The sequence below is a fragment of the Acyrthosiphon pisum genome, chromosome A3 (assembly GCF_005508785.2).
Source record: "Acyrthosiphon pisum isolate AL4f chromosome A3, pea_aphid_22Mar2018_4r6ur, whole genome shotgun sequence".
NCBI lineage: Eukaryota > Metazoa > Arthropoda > Insecta > Hemiptera > Aphididae > Acyrthosiphon > Acyrthosiphon pisum.
This window is the reverse complement of record NC_042496.1, coordinates 11923534-11943835: the sequence shown is the minus strand read 5'-3', so window position 1 is coordinate 11943835 and position 20302 is coordinate 11923534. Positions and strand designations below refer to the sequence as shown.

Sequence of the window (20302 nt, the reverse complement as noted above, 5' to 3'; positions counted from 1 at the left end):
GACATATGAATTGTCTTTTAGTGTATATATATATATATATATATATATATATATATATGTGTACATTTCTTTTAAACTTGTTAGTCCATACACAGTATATGAATTGAATAAGGAAATTTAATAAAGAGTTTCGATAAAGAAAAAAATAAACCAAATGTTACCACATTCGAAGTTTATTCAAAAAAAATCTACTTGGTCACTCCTAATATTAAAATAAAATAAAATATAAGAGTTAGCGAAAACTTAAAAAGCAAACATGTTTATAGGTTTCTATAATAAATTATTATCACTTATCATACTCATTTAATTCACAAATAAAATATATTGATGCCATACAAGTATAAGTACAATAGTTACCCATACATATAAATTATAATGAATAATGTTTATATTACCTGTGGATCAAGTTTAAGACGAGAATGGTATTTTTCATCAACGTAAATTGATCTTTTGTGTACGTGTTGATGTTCAAACAAATAAAATTCATTAAGGCTTCCAATCTGTAACAAAATAGTTTATTGTGTTTCATAGAGTTTGTAAATAATATTATGTAGGACACTTTCTTTAGAGGACATTTCACCCACATGTGTATTTCCGTCTTACTAACAAGCAAATTATTTAGTAAGAATATTATACGGGTTCCAACGTTGGTTTTGATTGATATTTAAATGTTAAATCCAGATAATGTGAGTAATTTAATGTTTACAAAAAATGTACTATTCTAAAATGTTCTTAATTTGATTTAAATAAAAAATTTAAAAAAACCAAACGTATAATAATCTTATATTTTAGTCAATGTGTGTATTGGAAAAAATTATAATAAAATGCAAAAGTTAAAAAAAATTTACACTTGAAGATTTAAATGACTTAGTGATTATGATATAAATAAATATAGGGATACACTAAAATATTTTTTTAAACAATTTAAGGACTTCTACTCCCAAATCTCCACTCAATTTAAGTACTGCTTTAAACTGTATAATTATAGATCAATGCACTCTAATATTAAAAATAACAAAGTTAAAAGGATTATTCTGAATGTAAAATTTACTGTTTTGAGAAAGTCGGAGACAACACAAGTGGGTATAACGGCTCCTTAAGTCTTAACATAAATATACTTGTTAAAATTTAAATCGTTGTTATAATAAATGGAAGATTTCGGGAACATATAATATAAGATGATCTTCAACAAAATAAATAAGGACATGTTTTGATTTGTATAGCTCAGAGGATATTTTAATTTAAATGAGTTTAAACAATGTTGGCATCTATTAGCTTAAGTTTTTCAGATGATATATTCAATAACCGATATATATATATATTCAATAAACGATAAAAATCTAATTATATTTATTTAAACATCCTAAACATATTCACATATTATACAAAGCATGCTTAAGAAAAAATAAATTATTAATTCAAATACGTATAATTGGTTAAACTTGTTATAGTTTTGTATTAATAACTAAGTGATCCGATCTGGTAAGGTCTTTCCCGTGACAAATTAAATTTTCGTGGAATCACCCATGATATAACTGAATTAAAGTATGTTAACTCCACACATTTTTAACACGGACATTGAGGTTATTTTGACCAAATATAAAATAATTTTTTATAATAATTGTTTTATTGTATGTAAGTATGTAACCAATGTTCACTATATTGTCATTGAGGCGCACATCCTCGGCTATTTAGGATTACCAATGTAACATTGATAGACTTGACTGTAGATCGCTTTCAAACACAAACGAAAACATTACCTTTTATTAATATAGATGGATATAAGTATAATATAACATATTATATAATTTTAATAAAAATCGATAATACTTTATTGCATTTAGAAAACATACCTATAACTGAGTAAACGACATTTTACAAAAGCGTCATGACTTTTTTTTAATAAACGTTTTCTATAGGAGCATTATAGGTACCGAAGGTTTGAGTGGATAGAGGTATTAAGTGATATTTTTCGAAAACTTTGTGTCTTTATCCGTGTAACGTGGTAACAAGCATATTATAATATCGTTTATAAGATAATTGTGATTTAATACAACAAATCAAAAAGTGTAATTAGTAATCAATATCTTTAGCAACTTACTATATCAATTATTTAAACTACGACGTTTCCATTCACTCAATAATAACAAGATATTCTTAAAAAATGTAACTTTATCATTAAAGGAAAAATGGGGAGACGCTTGCTTTGTGAATCATCCTGCATATCATTTTTGAACTGTTGAGTAAATACTGACTTGCCATATAGATATAACGGTATGAATAGGTTCATAGTATATTGATACAAATAGTCGATAGCTTAATATTAATCTAAATTGCAACAAACAAAACTAAAATCGTTTGATGAGAAATAGTTGTTTTATGCGTATAAATATTCAATTTCGTCAACATTTAAACTTCAGACGCTACCAATAAATATTATTAGAACTACGCTCAACTTCACTTTTATAATACTATCGTAAAACAGCTTATGAGAAACCTTGTATTACATTTTCAAACCTTAGGTATTAATATTTTAAACTCGAGATTTTGACGAATTTCATCAAAATTCTAACTTTAAACGCTAATAAAAAAAGATAGTAAACACGCATTCCTCGATTTTTTCAATCGGTTTATAAACAAGTTACAGCTTACGAGGAATTTTGTATTAAATATCTAAGCTCTTTTACCAAAATTCAAAAATTATATCTTATTTACTTAAATCATAAAAACTTATTAGGTAAAGTAGACAATTTAAAATACTATAAAAAGTAACATATAAAAACAGAGCCAAAATATTTTGTTTAAGTTGTTTCATGTCTATTTTATAAAAACGAATTATTCATTTTTGAGTTACGCCGAAAACACAACATTGATTTAGGTAGTCAAAAATTGGTTTTGCGTAAAAATGACTATTTTTTTTTTTTTAGTTTTTCTAATATTATGAAAAGTATTGAAAGAATATTTCACTCTTGTCACCCAACCCCCACGAAAAAAAAATATATTATCTATATCCAAATTGTTACTAAAAACTACCTTCAAAGTTAAAAACTGTAACATTATTACGATCCCAAAGAGTGATGATGGATACAGAAATAAATAAACTCACATTATTACATAGGTAGGTACCTAATATTAATTAATTCGTCGCTATCTGCACAGAATCTTAATTGATTATCAACATGAACCAACCAATAAACTACTCCTAAACTGATGAAGTGTTTTGCTGCTCTAAAAGATGCTTTTTAAAAACCAAACAACAAATATTTTAAAATAATTAACTTTCTCCCTAAGATTATAAAATGAATTGTTTTAATATTCTCCTCCTGTTACAATATTCCCATTTCTCTAAGTGCTAAATACATAATATATTATAATATTAAAATTTAACGAGTAAATATTTAAACTGCATTTCAAAATGTATATAATAATATAATAGACATGTAAATTTTAATTTTACTATATTGATCGTGAATATCGTCGATCATTGTCAAAAACCAAATCAGTGACAAACAAACTTTTTGCAATTTAGATTTTCATAATATACTTTTGGTATCAGAAACAAAATATATGACCAAAGTGTAAACTTTTTTCATTTTCGAATTTAGAACCGTAACGCATACATTACATATTTACATAAGACTATTATACATTAGCTTATCATTAAATTATCATACCCCAATGACTAGGTCAATGTATTTTGAGAAATTAATAGGTACCAAAAACCTAATTGGAATTTGAAACCGAATATTTATCTCACTTATATCGCCTTAGCGTGATCATATTATTATATTAGTTATAGTACATTATTTACTATACAAACAATAATTAAAAATAAATGAATATTTCAAAGTAATTGGAGTTTTGCTTAATATAGAATTGTTGTATAGCATTTATATCCATAACTAATATAAAACTAGTAATGGTCATACAATTATCGTGTAAGTAACAGTTTATTTTTTTTTTACATAACAATTATTTTCGAGAATAACTTGTTCTTTTAATTTTGTTCGTCATATAACATAAACAAATTTAGTGAAAATTTGTTTTGGTAAATGTTTTTTTTTTTTTTTCTAACAGCCAAACATGAAATGTCTAATCAATTAATGGCCAAAGTAAAATCATACAAGATAGTTTCCAGAATATGCCAACATGAACAATTATTTTCCTTGAAATTTCAATAATATCATCTTAATCTTAATAAAGCTTCAAAAATCAAACTTACTAAACTTTATTGAATTAATATTTAGTATTTTTTCATAATAATTAAACTTATTTTATATACTCAAGTTAAATACAACAAAATAAAATTGTTTTTTATTAAATTTAAGATGTATAAACTTCAGAGTATAAACTTGAACTATGAGCATTAAGCATACTTTTTCTTAATATTTTATTGATTAATTTTTGTTATTTTAATTTTATAGTAAATATACACTTTTAATTTACAAATACAATTTAAAATAAAACGTCTCAGCTAAATTTGATATTGTGTATAGAAATAACGTTTTTAAAATATAATTAAAATAACATCGTTTTGTTATTTTGAAATTCAAACAGTGGAGAACACAAAATATTTTCAAAATTTACTTTTAATATCCACGTCAGTTGAATCCAATAAAAGTGTAATTTCATTACATCTCAGTCCAAAAGCATTGTCTTATTCATACCCATGGGAGAAAAGAAAAATAATGATATAAAATAAAAACTACTTTGAAAATTTCACACGAATAAATATTAGTCTCCTTCTTACTAATATAATACAATTTAATAACAATATTATTGTTAAGACGTAGAAAAAACCAAAAAAAAAATATTTATATTAATTTTTATGAATAAGGACGTATATAAAATATGATTAAAGGAATTCCTTGACACGAATAGTCGAGAATAACCAGATTTTGGTGGACTTACGCCTTAAAATCGTTTTTTTATCTTATGGGATTGTTTATTTATACATACAAAAATTATTATATTATTTATTCTAACTTCATACAATTAAAAAAATACCTATGTATAGTAGGTTAGGTTACCTTATCAACAATTTATCTGATAAACCTTAGAACATTTGTTTTCTTATAACAATACTTCAAAACATAATAAATATTCAAATCATTCTTCTATTAATAATATATCTAAACTTTTTCATCACATGCCACAACAATTCATTTGTCAAAAATCAAACGAAAAAAGTTTTTAGTAATAATAGCTATACAAAGTGCAGATTATTATTTGTTTTTAACATAAACTAGATACAATAGACTTCTATTTAAATCATACTTTTATGTAGGTAATATTAATTAAACGTATTATTTATTGTAATTTCACAATACCTACAATGTTTAGGGATTACATATTTAATTAACATATACAGTATACATTGTATGTAGAGTTAGTAAAAATAATTAATCATATACTTTAACGATCAATATTTTCAATGTATAGAATGTACCGTTAAGTCAGCTATAATACAAAATAAAGTTTTTTTCAATTTAAATGTATGAAATGTACAGCCTACAACTGAAATCGAAAAACAAAATATACGACTGAAAGTATAAACTTTTTTCATTTTAGTATTCGTCGTTGTAAAGTATATACGCAATACAACACAACCTTTAAATTCCTCGCACAATATATTTATATTTATATGTACACATTGATACATAGGTACTAGATGAATCTCGCTCGATCAATAATATCGTAATTAACAAAGTTTAATTGCAGATCAAACGATATTTTAATGGTCCATATTTCCACATTTTGTTTTATTTTGTTTATTATCAAATATAGGTAGGTACATAATAATAACAGCTTTTTTGTTATTAAAGCATTTATAGCATTTATTAGTATGACATTTCAGTTTTTAATTTAATTTAAATGAACTAATAAAATTAAAAAACGTGTTTTTTAGTCAAGTACAATACGTAATTTAACAATCTTTACAACACATTTTAATGTAATGAAAACTTGAGCTACGTTGCTAATACACATAAATAAATAAAAATCATCAAAATACTTCTTTATAGATTGCATCAATTTGTAAAATGTGTGGTGGAAATTGAATTGTATATTGTCAATTTTGGTAATTTTAAAAATATATATTATTATCAAGAGTTAAATGTGATTTGTACGTAAAATATTAGCGGTAGTTAAAATTTTAACGATGTAATATGCATATTATCTTTAGATAAAACCTAATTCATTACATATGTTCTTTTATTTTTTTTTTTGGTTGAAAATAAATAAAATAATAATTTACAATCTGTAAAATTAAAAACGATAAAACATAAAAATGTGTGTATAATTTTAAAACCCCAGATGACGTGATAGAGGAAGCACTACTTCAATACCCAAATAAAATTTAATATGTAAATAACATTAAATTAGTGCCTATATTATTATATTAATAATATCTATTTTTCATGATTAATATCTAGTTATTTTTCATTCGGAGAACCATTATTGATGTAATTGAAAATAGTATAAATTCAATTTTTACATTGAAATAAATTGCAACATTTTTATTTGTAGAAAATGAATTTTGGCTTTTATTCAATGATTTTTGACCTAAACATTTAAAAAAATACATTAGGCAAATATAGAAAAAAGTTATTTTTAATTCAATTTCAGTTTTTTAAATCAATTTTCAATTACCAATTTTGTAAAACGATTTAAATTGTGTTAAATACCATTTCACAGCCCTGTCTTTTCCCTGGTGTATTTATCCAATTGACAATGCATAAGTTTTAATTAAAATGGACTGAATACTAAAGGCATGCTATTATTTACTGAGATTAAAAAAAAAAAAATGTGTATCCGTTGATTATACAACAATTAAAGTAATAAAAACTTATAGTACCTGCTTTACGTTTTAACGTACTAAACAGATCGATGAATTTAGAAAGATTTATTTTTAACATGCTTTTCGAAAATTTGAATTAGGTATATTGTACATTTTTTCTTCATTGTCGCCCTACGCTCCCTAATATACGAGTTCAGCCAAAAGTCATTTTTGCTCCATTTTTGTTTTTGTTTTATTCAGTTTCGGACCTCTCATACTTTTGACGTATCGTATACCGACTGTCGACCTGAAAATAACCTCAATTTGGTCACTTCTTATGACAGGCACGAAGAGTTCGTAGGAACATTCTGATCCCGTCCTTTAGGGAAAGTTATATTGAAAATTTAATATGATACATTTTCATAAATATTATGAACACATCCATATAGGTATATATTAATATGTGCACATCCTTATTATTATGATTATATGTTAAAATACTTATTGTTATTGTTATTATTATTGTAAAAAATAAAAACATGGATTTTTAAAATCCTAACGATTTCACTAAGAGTCATTATGTTGTTGTCATACATTTTATTTTTTATTCAAAGAAATAACCCTTGGAAGCGTGGCTATTGGGTGCTGTTACATTTGTTATAATACTATTTTTAATTTTTAACGTGGATAACATTTTTGTTTGTAAGTAAAATACATGAGTACAAATGGATTAAATAATAATAAACGTTCAATAACTTATTTATTTATTATATATATTCAATTTATTTTTCCGATCCTCATTTTTGGATGTTAAATAATGGAAGTTACGATCTTAAGTCCTAGGTCGAGTATAGTGTTTTAACATATATGTAGGTATTATTATGACTTTGGCCTGACCACAATTTATTTTCTTACTGATTTCGCGTGGCCTATTTTGCGTTACAGTATTCATATCAACCAAACTATAACAAAGATTTAATTAATGTTAAAACGTAATAATTTCAAGTTACCGTGTCTAGGTTTCCCCTGGAAACCGATGAATATTATAAATACATTGCCATAGTAACCAAAATAAAAATGGATTAAAAAATTTAAATACAATTTTTTTTTGTAATCAGATTTTTAGTAAGGTACCCCTATCAACCAATGATTAATATAACTAAATTACCATAGAAACCGAATTCATAATTTTTTTAGATCATAATTTTAAAAACACATATTATATTATTATATGATGCAATCTTTTTTTTTTCCGTGCAGCATAGAAAATATCAAGTACCACGCTAAATGTGTTTGTTCCTTATGCTTCGCAGTTAAAATAAAAAATATGTGTTAGAAAGAAATTATGACAATGCATATTGCATATCATATATATGAAAGGTTCCTCATAAGATAGATTGATCTTTGATTATTGATAATTGTTTTCTATTTGCCTGACTGTTAGATCAGTGAAAAATTGTAGGTTTTATTTGGTTTGATTTGGTTTTTTTTTTGATAAAAGATTTGTCAGGATTGTAAGGTACCTTTTAGTCTTATCGTTCTTTTAATATTGTAAAACACCTTTGAGCGGAATGTTGTTTGTGGTGGTTGAGGATGCTATACTATTAGCATGTATGTCGATTGTCGGTGTTTTCATCAGTGATGGATTTATTAAAGTTGCATTCAAATTCATAATAATACGATACTCTAAAATAGTGTCTATTGATGAGCGTAATGAAAACAAGGGACTGATAAACCATCAAATTGTTGCTATTGCTTTAAATAATATAGATGTATTCATAATATCAGGATCTCAATTAAATATATAAGAAATATTTCAAAAGTCCTGAAAAATAAAAATCATAATGCAACTGTAGGTACGTGATCAATTGTTACATTATACATAATATAATACCATTGAATATAATATATCAATATTATATATAAATTTTAAAAAAAAAACAATTGCCATAAATACTTTAAAACGACCAAAAGTCATTATGATATTAGTATAGCCAGTATAGGTACCAAAATAGTAATAAGTAGAAAAAATCTTATCATATTTTTCCACTTCATAGATTATTAAAAATTGCAATTAGCTACGTTAAGACTTTACGAAGCTATATTATCCAGTTAAACCTTTAAAATACATAATATTTAGAACGCAATCGATTTAAAGAAGATATCCTGTAAAACTAATCTTAAGGGGAAATGGCATTAAATGAATTAGGCATTGGTCGGAGAAGAGGGCTTTTTGGGATAAAAGGAAAAGCATTCAGCACATTTCAGTTCAAGTCAAAATGAACATTCGAGTTTTTCTAAGAAAATCTCATTCCTCCCAATTATCGTTACCTACAAGAGAAATCCATAGAAGATTTTTTAATTCGATTGATCCAGTATTGTAAGAAACGTTAAAGGAAAATTGTTTCCTTACGTTTATATGGTGTAACATTAATTCCAGAATATTGTGTCCATACAATTTAAATTAAAAATGTATTTTGCTAAATTTTCAGTTTATTTCAGTATTTAGTCCATAACTTCAGAATTAAAATATTTCAAATAGTTTTCTTTGGAAAATTATGGATTGAAAGAAGGAAAACAGCTTGAGAGATGTTTTCAATTTATACAAACGAAATCGGTTGCAAACATATTTAAACGATGAGCAAATAATATAAGGTATGTGGTTTGATGGTTCTTCGAATAGCTTAACCACGTTATATTACACTTCAAAAGAATAAAGTTAATAAAGTTTTAAACAAATGTTTCGCACTTGTAAAATGCTGGTTTCTTGTCTATTTTATAGTAAAAACAGAAATTCCAAGTAAACAGCACGAAGTTGTTTAACTAAAAATAATGTTGGTTCTTAAACAAAATGTAATAAAACACCGATATTATTATTATAAAATTCCCCTCTGGTAAATTGTATACAAATAACAATAAAGAGATGGAAAGTGCATGGGTTGTTTTTAACTACAATTTTTATTGTAATCAGTATATTTTAGTAATCATATTATAATTTTTTCCATCACAGAATGTACTGAACTGTAAAATAAACAAATGTAAAATATATTACATAGATATCTTGTTTCAGAGTTTATTATACTGTCTATAAAGTCTTAATTATTATAATATAATTTAATAAATAGGTATATTAAATTAATATTCTACAAACATTTTTATTTAAGATTCTAATATAAAAATATATATTAAAATTATTTTTGATTGGCATAATAGACAATGTTACTAAGACATTTGAAAAAAAATAATATATACAACTTACCATTGTATAGATATGCAGATAACATATTGTAATTATCGAGCTATAATATATATTATTTGTTACTTAGAAACTATAAAATAAAAAAAATTAAAATTAAAAATGACTTTAAAACTACTCGAAATATTTTGAAAATTATAGTATGCACCTATAGAAAATACAAATACATTGTGGTGAAAATTTCAAATATTATATATATTTGGTCAAAAACTGGTTTTCCGTAAAAACTCTCGTTTTTCATTTTTTTTTTCTATTTATAGTTTTTGCTTATGCTTCCCCGCCTCCTTCAAAAATCAGATACAAAATAAATAGACACACCATTTTTAAAACGAATACATTCATCGCATCGCTAAAAATTAAAAACTAAAATAAATTGGAAATGTAAAAAATAAAATTGTAGCATATTGTATTGAAAATACTTATGTAAACATTTGGTGAAAAAATATCAAGTATATCCATGATATAAGTTATTGAAATAAAAAAATAAGAACATTATTGTAGAAAAATAAAATTTTACTCGATTTCATAAAAATTAAAAAAATGTTGTCTCTTATAAAAAAAATGTGAAATATTGCACTCATTTTTTTATTAATTTTGCTAATGACGATTTATGGAGAAACCTTGTATTGCATTTTCAAAGATACACAAAATTGTATTCAATCATAAATACTATTTTATTATCTGAAAACAATGGCAACTCTATATACGAGTATACGTCATATATTATAATAAAAAAATATTCGATTTTCATGAGTTGAAACAAAATTCATGTGTGAGCTACCCTATATCTAGCAACATATGTAGGTCGAAAAACAAAGCTACAAACTCTCACAGAGTCTCAAGGAATCTATTAATATACCTTTAATTTAAAATGGTCTAGTCAATTTTGAGTCTATATAAGACTAAGAAAGAAAGAAAGAAAGAAACATTAATTTGTATATAACATATAGATGCAAGCGATAACTAGTAAGCATAATGCTATTCAAGAAAATGGTTTGAGTAAAAATTAAAAATATATTTATCCGCTATTGACTATGGAGTATGGACGTTAGTCGTTACCGTGTAAACCGTTTTAAGCCATTTTGGTGTTCATAATGTTCTTGGGATTTCCTAAATTGGCTTTCATGCTTCTCCAGAGACGTCCTATCAAGCAATAAATCAACTTTGTTCATCGAAGAAAATAGTATTTTCATCGATGTGTTAGTTTTATAAAATCATTCACTGGTCACGATTTTGGCCTTTAATAAGCAACATGACATCAATGTTTGAACCCAATGAAATTTATATGACAGCTTTTATCATCAAACTATAATAATAAAGTGGTTTTGAAATTTTTACACGCATGTTCATTTTCATTAAATGATAAACGTCACAAGTAATAACGTACATCTATAATGTATTTTATTAACAAGTCTGTGTTATCAAATACTTATATTTTTATAACAAATTTATAAAAAAATTACAATATAGATGTATAACTTAATGATTTTTTCAAGAAAATTATTTTTTAGTGCTAAATGACAAATATTTTTATTTTTGCGTAAAATATTTTTAAAACGATATAGCAATGAAAATATATGCAGGTACAGTGAATAATGGTTACTGATTAGGAAAATTACTCTCCAACTTTATCTTTAATTTTATCAGAATACAAAATAGTGTCCACAACAATATAATTAATACATTTTTCTGATCAAATATCAAATTATTGGTTGATTTTAAATTTAAATAAAAAATAGAATTTGAGAAGACCGATAAAACAAATAGATAAGACCAATACACATAAAATATATACTTTTTTATGTTATTTAATTTTATTCTATCGATCATATAATCTGCTCCACACGCAGAGTACTTTGAGCATTGCTTGGTCAGATGGGTATCTTCAGATGGTTCCAAATATAAAATATACAACTTGCATGAATGCCTGAAAATGTAATGACTGTCATCTATAAGTACGTTAAACATAAGCTATTATCTATCATCTTCAACTTTTAAATATTCAAAGAAAAACAAATAAGTCAGCACAATCAACAATTTACTACCATGCTGACTCTAAGAAATTGCACCCAATCAACTTGCTTCATAGTCATCAATTTGCATATAGTCCCTACCACAGACTCCTCTGACGGTGGTTTTCTGAGTGTCGACGTAGACATATTATGTATTAGTATTACACTATACCTCACCAACCTAGACACTAACTATGATATCAAATATTCCCGAAAAAATGTGTTTCAACTATTAGTAGCTACTAGAGTTATATGCGATTAAAACAAGTTTTCTAATTAAAAATGTATTGGTAGAATCAAAGAAAACTAATTACTACAAAAACAATGGCGTTTTTAAATTAAAAACCTCATAACTATATTTATTTTTTACTTTTTGATTGGTATACCATGTCATTAAAATATCTGAAAATAATTAATGCATACCTTATAGGTACTTACCATTATATAGATATGCAATTTTTTACAATTTATGGATTTTGACTATATAATAAAATAGAATATTCAATAATTATAAATATTTAAAGATTAAGCGGTGTTTTGATTTCATATATGGGATGTATAAATAATAAAACCTAAAATTTACACTTCATGAGATTGAATACATAAAAAAAAATTGCATTTTTATGATTATATTTTCTACAAACATAATAATTTATTAAAAACACAAAACTTTAATAATAATCTACCAAACTATACTTTCATTACTATAATATTGTTCAACCAAAAAAAAAAAAAAAATGTTTAATTATTATCACCGATGTAATATTAATATTATATTATTTATATCAAGACGAGTAGCCAGATGTATCTTCCTACCTACCCACCTACATAATATTACTGTCGTAATACTATTTTTTTTATGATGCCTATATTGAATGTATGAATTAAAATTGTATAACTCATTACGCCTAATGAATTTTCATCTTGAAATATATAATAAATAATAAAATAATTTTGAATTTTTTAAACAATTATTATTGATGTACACATCAGGAATAATTTACCAGTTACTCGCTTTTGTATTTGAATCTAAATAGGAATAAACATCAAAAAGATGTATTCTCTACTAACATATTAAGTCTCGCCAAAGGTTATAGCTATTAACATAATACGTAAATACGGTGCCGGTATTAGTTGGGTTTGCGATTAGGTAAAAAGAAATTCCCCTAATAATAGTTATCAACCCTCAATTATATAATGATATCCTCTGCAATATTTGCTTAAAGGCTTAGAAGGGTGTCCATTGTTCAATACCTTTTTACGTGTGTTGCTAATGTTCTACATGTACGTTGGTAATCGTTGGGTTCTATCAGATATTTTTAATGTATATTATACCAAACAAAAACAGACCCTTTGATAATTTAAAAAAAAAAAATGTAATTTTACACATTGATTGCAGTACTTGTGCAAACTGTCCCCAACCACACACGAAGAATAACGTATAGTTTCAAATTCTACTTTAATTTTTAATACTGTTTTTAAATTGTTTTATAAGCTATGTTAATACTTTTTATAACAACATATTGTATTAAAAGGATATTGATTAATTTTCCTTATCAATCAAACAATGTATTGTAAAAAGATTACTTTTTATAATTTATAGGTACCTATATAATTGCGTTCATACTTGTGTACCTATTGTATTTTTTTTTTTTACCATCATTTAATTTGTATACAAAAATATTTAAATAACCAAATACAAAATAATATAACTAAGATAATAGTTTGAATTTTTTAAAATATACAATTACTTGCAAAATATGAAATTGTATACTATCTAAGGAGAATACGAACTATTATTTGTATCAAAAGAAAATATAGCCCTTCAGTCGTTATTATTTTTTCAGTAAAATTAAGAATACTATGTTGTTTTACAATTATATTTTATTTATTTATAGTCTTTTTTTTTAATAAATACGGGTTTCAAAAAGTTTCGATTTTCTCTATAGTTTCTCTGAGCATCAGGAACGATTATCGTCAACCGTTAAAAATATTTTAAAAATGTAAGCCCGCGTGGTTTTTACCGGGCTCTACCGAGAACAATCTTCAAAGTTAATATCTGAAATTCACAGCATACTGACATGCGCTGAGGTGAATGAAACGTGATAGCTAGTCTCTTCTGATCCTACTCAGATTATTTAAGTCGTTTATTACAAGCTAGTTGTTGTTGGTTTTAATGATATTATTAATAATATTATTTTGAAATGTATTCTATTGGTTTTTTAATTTTTACAAGTGAATTTATGTGGAGTTGTAACATAAACATTTGTAACATATCATAAGTTATTATAATAATATTATAAAACACATTTGTCAATAACGAAATAAATAACTACCTACATAGAATACTTTACTGCGAAACTCCATGTTTTTTTTTTATTATTATTTGAAATTCAAAATCTATAATTTATTTAATTACATATTATTAACTGTATAATACAAATTAACATATTATAGTTATTCAGTATAGTATTTTATGTATTACCAACAATAACATATTCCAGAAATATAAAAAACGTGAAAATAACATACATTTGTGAATATTGTGTTCCAATTAATATATTGTACGAGTCCGTATAGGTAATATGTATATAATATGGTATTATGGCTTCGTAAACAGTTGATTCCCTTAAGAAATGTAGAGTGATATAGAGTAAAAAAAAAACATTGCGGGTACCCGGGGTACCGGTATAACAAGTACACATACCATATAGGTATACTGATATAAATGTAAATAGGTATATGAAGTTTTATTATTACTTTACACAATAATAAATGTAATACATTTATCATTGAAATAAGTACATGAATTATATTAGAACATTTTTATTTTATGTTGTATAAATTGTTAAATGTACAACGCACGTGAAACTTACATGAAACTTGTAATATACAATGATAATAATGACCTACATTAGTCAATTCGAATATTATTGTTTTAATTCAAAATACGTTTGTTATTTATCCAAAGACTTTTTTTTATTTATACATAACCAATTATATTTAAACAACGTAACTTGCTTAAAATGTATAGTGTAATAATCTAGTACACATGCACCACCAAACATAATAAATCTGTACCTATTTTTTATATTTACTTTAATAACTCGTTCTTCAGAAATCTTAAAGTGTTAAATCTAAAATAAATAGTTATTATTGCATTTTAAATTTAAATTATATTATGTAATATATAGGACTTTACTATGATACGTATTCATTTTATTTTATGTACTTATCAAGTAAAACTTTTAAGATTTGCGCAAATTTATTTAAAGAAAATAACTCACGGATCACAACTATAAAATTAAAAATATTAATTCATAATAAACTTTAAAATATAATAGTATGGTATGGGGAGGAATAGCATTCCATTTTTTTATAGGTCTATTTTTGAAACCCTAAGCAAATAATTCGAAAAATGACCCACTCACTACCCCCTACTATATAATATAATTTAAGGCCGTATGCTGATTTAGATTTTCTGTTATAGAACGTCATCAATAACTTTGCGCAAACAAAATACTATAATAAATTCATCCACCTAAGTTTTAATTTTTTTTAAAAATAAAATAAATTTCTAGGGCTAAGCAATTATTGCATTAGGTAAACGTCATTCACCACGCCACTAAATGTAACATAACTTAGAACCTTCTTTCGACCTGAATAATAGAATAACTATGTAGACAAATATAGAATGTGTAAAACCAATATACCTAGTATATATAATGTACTAATATTGTATTTTAATAGTTATAGTTATTATCTTATTTATATCTTATCTTCTATTACAATAAAGTATGAAGACTATTTTAGAAATCAAAATTAATATGGTTTTCAGAATTTACTATGAAAAACGGTTTAGTTAAAAGAACATAATAATTATTTTATTTTAGTTACATTTTTCAATTTTCGCTGTAGAGTAGTACATGTTCTTAAAATACAATAAACAATGTATCTATTACTTTTAGTTTATACGTCATATTATGTGAATTAATAAATTAAAATTGATTTGGAAACTATACAAATCGTACAAAATATAAAATGTTGTATAATAAGTTTGTGTGATAAATTAATTTGGTAAGATATTCGATACATAAGTGAAGAAAATCGTTTATTGGCAGAAGTCCAGAATAGGATACTTAAATAATATAATAATATTAATTTACCCACATATTACAAAATAAATGGATTCAGACAAATGTTACTTTAGTACTTATTAAACAATTTGAAGTTTGTATTAAACGCATATAAATAGTTAATGTAAATATTGTAATTATACAAAGAGACAAAAGTTAAATAGTACTAAAACTAAATTTTTCATTTTTATCTACAAAATAAACAGCAAATTTTGATGACTCTGCCTCGAGTTAAAGATGGAATCATTTAAAAATGCCCTGAAGGCTATAATGATGAAAATTAAAAATTAAACAAAATTAAAACCATTACATTTATTGCTCCTCTCAGAATCTAAAATACAATTTTCTAATTGAAAATTTAAATCAAATGTTGTCTAGAAATGTACCTACTGAAAGTGTTGTACAACGGGTTGATGTTGGTTTCAAAAAGTAAACTGAAAACAAAAAAAAAAATGCTGATTACTTTACCCTACCCTCCCCCACACTTCCATCACACAAACATTTTCATGGCTTCGACCTTGACTGAAACGGAATATTATGCATTTTAAAAATGTAATATTTTAGGTTTAATTAATAATAGTCACTAAAAGTAAAAAATACTTGAATAGTTAAATGACAAATAATATATAATTATAATAATTTATTTCCAATTTGAGAACACAACTTCACTCTAACTTAAGTTACCTAATCTATATTGTATATACCCACAAGGTAAAATAAGTAACTCGACAATAGAAAATATCATTCTGGTTATGGTCTGTATAAAATACAATTTATTTAGCTTAATACATTATCTCATGCTATAGACTTGTGACGACTAAATCTATTATAAAACTATATTTACTACCTACCTACGTTATCTGTAAACATTATTGTCATTAATCTTTAATTATTGAAATACAGTTTTTCATAAATATATTTAGGGTAGGTATTAATGGGTACTATAATTCAAAAGTTATATTTATTCACGTGCTGCAATTCAGGATATTTTGCAACTTTCCGTGTGCGTTGTGAGTGTATTCAAGCATATTAATTATGAACATTGCTCTAAATTAGTATTTGCATTATGGGGTGGGAGATTTGAATTTTTAATTATTAGTTACCTACAGAATATTACCAATAAATCTAAAATCGGTCAATATTCAACGGTTAAGAATGAAGCAAACTATAATATTTAGCTAGTGTATATGCGGTACACTGTTTGAACCTAAATATGATATTAGTATAATACATATTTTATAAGTAAGGATACTATAACACTAACGGTTATAGTAATACTTAAGTTTGTCAAAAGTCTAAATTTATAGTTATGTGGTAAATATTGAAACTAAATATCTGATCAAAATATTTAGAATACTCGTATAGTCGATGTTTAAATGAATATCTATAAGCTATTTATTTCCTCAGTCCCCATCATTAAAGTAATGCCTTCTTTAATAAATTCCACTGGTTCCTTTGTTTAATTTTTTTTTACCTTTTTCTCTTATCTCCCATTAATAATTCATGTCAATTATTTACATTGTGCTTAATATTTAATTGACTATCGTAATAAATAGTATAACTGTTGATATCTCAATAGAAAAAAAAATTTAAAAAAAAAATTTAATTGAACATCGTAGTATTATTTTGCATGTTTTTCAATATTACTTTTAGAGTGATACCTACGAATATATTATTACTTTTTCATAAGTGGTATACTTACTAATAAGTATAATTTTAAATTCATCCCTAAATATTTTATTGCATTTGCCTCCCTCAAAAGTGTGTTAGAAAATTGTATTCTATCATAAAAACATCCAATGATTGTTATAGAAGTACATCAAGCTTAACAGATTTAACTGAAATAAAACTATACCTGGGTTACTTGAATTACGGTAACACCAAATGTTAAATACACGTATATAACAAATAGGGGTACAAGCTTATAAATTCCTAACTACTTACTACAACTGTGTATATTAAGATGGAAAATAAAGGGGTTGTAATTATGTTGTAAGCACATTACTTTTAAGACAACAATAGTTAGATGTTGTGAATATGAAGTAAAAAGATAAATTAAGCTAATGTTTTGAATGTTTTAAGATCATTTTTTTTTCTGAAAAACAAAGACAATATTTTATATGAATTTCAATTTTCTATTTTAAACTCAAAGAGGTTACACAATATTAAAAAAAAATAAAAATTTCAGGCATTAAAAAAAACTCTAAAAGTTTCATACAGTGCCATCCTAATGGCATTTTAGATATAACAGAAGTTTAAAAAAGGAAAATATTTCCCTTTGATTATATTATTATGTGTACTGTTGTCACTTTTTCAGATAAAAAAACTCCTTTAAAAGTTACATAAAGATCATTGGTATAATTGGTTTTTCAAAAAAATATTTTTTTAGGTTTTTTTTATTTATAATATATAATTATATAACTTAATACATTTTACTTTTACCAGTATACAATTTTGAAACTATTGATTCATTATTTCTTTTATTATTATTATTATAATTATACTATTATATCAACGTGTATGGTGCTTATGCCAAGTGTTAACACGTAATAAATTACACATTTTTTTTATATAAAATATAATTTAAACTTCAAGAGGACCTTTATTACACATTATTATAACAGATATTACTAAGTCCAATACAAAACTTTGTTTGAAATTCGATTGTATTTCTTGAACATAACGTTTATAGTAATGAATTAATGAACTATAGTAAACTGATAGGTAAGCGATAGACGAATTTCCAACTATATCAATCCTAAAAAGTCTCACCATCGACCAATTTACACCTACGTGGATATTTTTACACTTTTAATTAAACATTAATTTCTTAGGATCATTAATCCTACGAAAGAGGAAGGATTTTTTCATTTTAATATATACGACGAGAATAAAATCTGACCGTTACACCAGTTTTCTGGTAACTGCGAGTGTTATGGTAATTAAAATCTTCTAGGATACATCGAGTGAGTGTATTTATTTTATGGTTTAAGTTTCAGCTATGAACTCCCAATGGCACGCATGAATACGCATTCAGTAACTGATAAAAATAAAGTCAGTCAGAGTCCGATTAAGGGCACTAATCTCGCTACTCTCGTCTTAGTGCGTCCGTGCAGAATTGTGGAAACATGAAATATTTAATATGAAAGCAACAATAAATCATGGTATATGAACAATCATTGTGAGCCATGCGTCTCTGTTATAACGGTACTGGCTTAGGTGTATTAATTCCTTCAACACTTCACTGTTATTTCTCGATACACGTTAAGGGTACAACCACTAAACCGCCACCAAAACATAGACATTTGAAAGATTCGATTTCTGACCCACAGGATTTCGGATTTGTAAGGGATATTATCGCCCGTTTATTTCGCCCGTCAGGATCAAAAAATTGTTTAAAACAGTAGAGGAAAATTCAAAACTATAACTTGTAATAATAATTAAAAATATATTATATAACAATCGTAAAACCAGTATAGATGGGTTTATAATATGGGTAACCAACATCTAAGACACATGTAAAAAAAAAAACCGGAACCGACCTGTCCACGGTTGAGGAACCCGTGTTTCCTGGCCACCCTGTCCGCCTGCTGTCCGTGGTCGCCACCAACGCTGGCCACTCGGACGGCGAACTGGTTGGTGTAATGCGCGGCCGCGTCGATGTCGGCGGTGACGGCGGCCAGCCACACCGGAAGCAACAGCAGCATGACGGCCGTCGGACCGACCGGATCAAGACGACGGTGGCGATGGGCGTTCGACGCCATCGTTGTGGCGTGTGCTACTGGTGGCGGTGGTGGTCGCGCGCGCGTCTGTTGTCGTCGTGCCGGCGGCGAGTCGTCGTCGTCGCGGGGGTGCGCGCGTCCTATGGCCAGCGGGTGTAACTATAACGCCGCCGCCGCTACCTATCAAACATTCATATCCGGTCTGATCCACATCACACATCACACACCCTCAACACGTCTTCGCCAACCGCCCACCGCCAAAGCTTGGGGGGGGGGGGGGGAGAGGGGAGCAATTGGTAAGCAAAAAAAAAAAAAAATTACAACAAAGAAGTGCGCAGCGTGGGCGGCCGGGCGAGCTGCGGAAGTTTACGGGACGAACATTGCAACGGATGTGACGC

The 20302-nt window shown here is 26.1% G+C and overlaps 1 protein-coding gene across 1 annotated transcript; it reads right to left on the bottom strand.

Moving 5' to 3' along the window:
• Positions 1-321: 321 nt before the first annotated feature.
• LOC100159180 (proprotein convertase subtilisin/kexin type 6-like) lies at positions 322-20000 on the bottom strand. The gene is made up of 2 exons (XM_016807376.2): positions 19725-20000; positions 322-500 (listed from the first exon to the last, which is right to left on the bottom strand). The coding sequence occupies exons 1-2, from the start codon at positions 19944-19946 to the stop codon at positions 387-389; spliced, it is 336 nt and encodes a 111-aa protein (XP_016662865.1). The 5' UTR covers positions 19947-20000; the 3' UTR covers positions 322-386.
• Positions 20001-20302: the final 302 nt, after the last annotated feature.

What these genes read in the sequence shown, in the direction of transcription:
- LOC100159180 (XM_016807376.2), bottom strand. Translation starts at nt 19,946, where the DNA reads ATGGCGTCGAACGCCCATCGCCACCGTCGTCTTGATCCGGTCGGTCCG. An exon ending in GGTTCCTCAACCGTGGACAG is followed by an intron (nt 501 to 19,724) that starts GTCGGTTCCGGT and finishes ATTTTGTTACAG; the next exon opens with ATTGGAAGCCTTAATGAATT.